The sequence below is a fragment of the Sinocyclocheilus anshuiensis genome, unplaced genomic scaffold (assembly GCF_001515605.1).
Source record: "Sinocyclocheilus anshuiensis isolate Anshui unplaced genomic scaffold, SAMN03320099.WGS_v1.1 scaffold156, whole genome shotgun sequence".
NCBI lineage: Eukaryota > Metazoa > Chordata > Actinopteri > Cypriniformes > Cyprinidae > Sinocyclocheilus > Sinocyclocheilus anshuiensis.
Genome location: NW_015554069.1, coordinates 209,145 through 211,675, shown reverse-complemented (window position 1 = coordinate 211,675; position 2,531 = coordinate 209,145). Strand labels below are relative to the sequence as shown.

The following is a 2,531-nucleotide window of genomic DNA, read 5'->3' as shown; positions in this document are numbered from 1 at the left end:
ACTCACACACACACACGCACACACACGCACTCACACACGCACACACACTCGCACACACACACACTCACGCACACGCACACGCTCACACGCACGCACACACACACACACACACACACTCACGCACACGCACACGCTCACACGCACGCACACACACACACACACACACACTCACGCACACGCACACGCTCACACGCACGCACACACACACACACACACACACTCACGCACACGCACACGCTCACACGCACGCACACACACACACACACACACACTCACGCACACGCACGCACGCACGCACACGCACGCGCTCACACACACGCACACACACACGCACAAACACACACGCACATACACACACACTCACACACGATCATCACACACTGTTATTACACCTGAAACAGACACACACATGATCATCAGTCTCGCACTGCTCCACAGCCACACAGAGGAGAGGAGTCGCCAAAGACGTCAATAACTGTGTGAGAACGTCTGAGAGACGCTTCAGACTGAGATCATGTGAATCATCTCTCATCAGCTCAACTCAATGAAGGAGACCCGCTCATCTCTCTCTCTCTCTCTCTCTGTGGAAATGGACAGAGTGAAGCAGCATTGATTTGTTCTTCTAGGAAACAGCAGCAGCTCAAACACTGGGGAGACACGCTGACGCCAAAACACTCAAACACACACATAATCTCATCCACACACACATATCACATACTTACAACGCCTTTATATAAAGCTAACCATTATGACCAACACATTAGAAACATTACTTACTTTAAAGAAAAATCATTTTGTGAAAGGAGAACATCTTTACATTACTCCAAAGACAGGTTGTATCAGATTTAGCTCACTTTTTGGGGGCAATTTTGTCACAAATTATATATATATACACTATAGGTGTAACAGTATACAATCATGATGGTTCGGTATGTACCTAGTCGGTTTTGACGTCACAATTCAGTTTCAGTACAGCAGGATGAAAAAAACTAAACATATATACAGGTAATACATATATACATTAAATTCAACAATGGCTTACTGAACAAATTGCTTTTTCTTTAAATAAATTAAATTACAATGAAAATTTTAGTATACGGCGATATGTCGAGCCACATCAAAGATCGCCAAAACGTCATGTATTGTCTGAATTTCCCAAAAAAATGAAATGATTTGTTGGGTACACGTGTACTGAACCGAAAGACCCGTACCAAAAATTTTCAGTACAAATACGTGTAGCGTTACAGCCCTAATATACACTGTAAAAAATAAAATAAAAAAAAAACTACATATTACTAACTGAATAAGAAATCTGTGGTTGCCTTGATGAATTTGTCGGCTGAATGAGTCATTTTGAATTTAGTGAACGAATCAATTCAAACTGACAAAACAAACTAGCATTACTCTTAATGCCAAATTCTGTCATGAAACTCTAGATGGCGCAGGTTGATGGGTCCTTAACGTAAACTGACGATATTCTCAGCATTAAACGACTTGGCACAAGCTGATTGGTTCATGTTGCATATGCAGTTAATGAGCTTGCTGCTTTACATTTAAATGGCTGGTTAGCATTCGCTTGAGCATTTTGCAGCGCACTTTCAGAGTTCCTCTGAAACCCTCCACCTTCCCCAGCTCCACCTGTATAGATTTTATATGCTATTTGTGCAGCAGCAGTATGCCTTAATCGGCATATGTATTGGCAGTAGCAAGTTACTGTACTTGCTTGCAGCAACAGAAGCAGCAATAATCTACAATTACAGCAATAACCAGCAGCAGCGTAGCAGATGTATTCCGCCAAGACCAAGTACATTAACATTGTCATGTACATTACCATGCTAAAATCTTCAGTTTTCATGACAGAACTGCGGTTATGCATAGAAGAGAGAATCTAAATGTGAGTTGATTTGTACCTGTGTGACATGATCTTGAACGCGTCTGGCTGGTAGCACTGCACGTTCTCCATCTGGAAGGGGTCGGCATCGCAGATCTTGTCGTCGGTGCGGCCGTAGTTGGCCGTCTCGATCATGATGACATCACTTCCTGGGCAGCGCAGCTCGATGGGGTATCCCTCACACGCCAGCTCTCTCCTCATCAGACCGAAGGGCATCGCCGCTCGACTCAGACCTGATGATCACAGACACACAGCGTCACATCACTTCCTCAACACACAGATCACACAATCACAGCCTCATGACTGGTTTCTCTCTCACACTCAACATCTGTCTGCACCTCAAGAAGATCATGTGATCCGTTGTCTATCTGTCTGTCTGTCTGTCTATCTGTCTGTGTCTATCTGTCGATCTATCTATCTATCTATCTATCTATCTGTGTCTATCTATCTATCTGTGTCTATCTATCTAATGTCTGTCTGTCTATCTGTCTGTCTGATCTGTTGTCTATCTATCTATCTATCTGTCTGTCTGTGTCTATCTATCTATCTATCTGTCTGTCTGTTGTGTGTCTCTGTGTCTGTCTGTCTGTCTGTCTGTCTATCTATCTATCTATCTATCTGTCTGTCTGTCTGTCTGTCT

General features: G+C 43.5%; 1 protein-coding gene across 1 annotated transcript in view; it reads right to left on the bottom strand.

The window, feature by feature from the left end:
* LOC107668682 (adhesion G protein-coupled receptor L1) overlaps window positions 1–2,531 on the bottom strand; it is a 35,865-nt gene that overhangs the window by 20,764 nt on the left and 12,570 nt on the right. Inside the window, exon 3 of the mRNA XM_016460647.1 lies at window positions 1,911–2,124. Coding sequence (XP_016316133.1) covers window positions 1,911–2,124 — 214 coding nt within the window. The remainder of the gene's footprint in view (window positions 1–1,910; window positions 2,125–2,531) is intronic.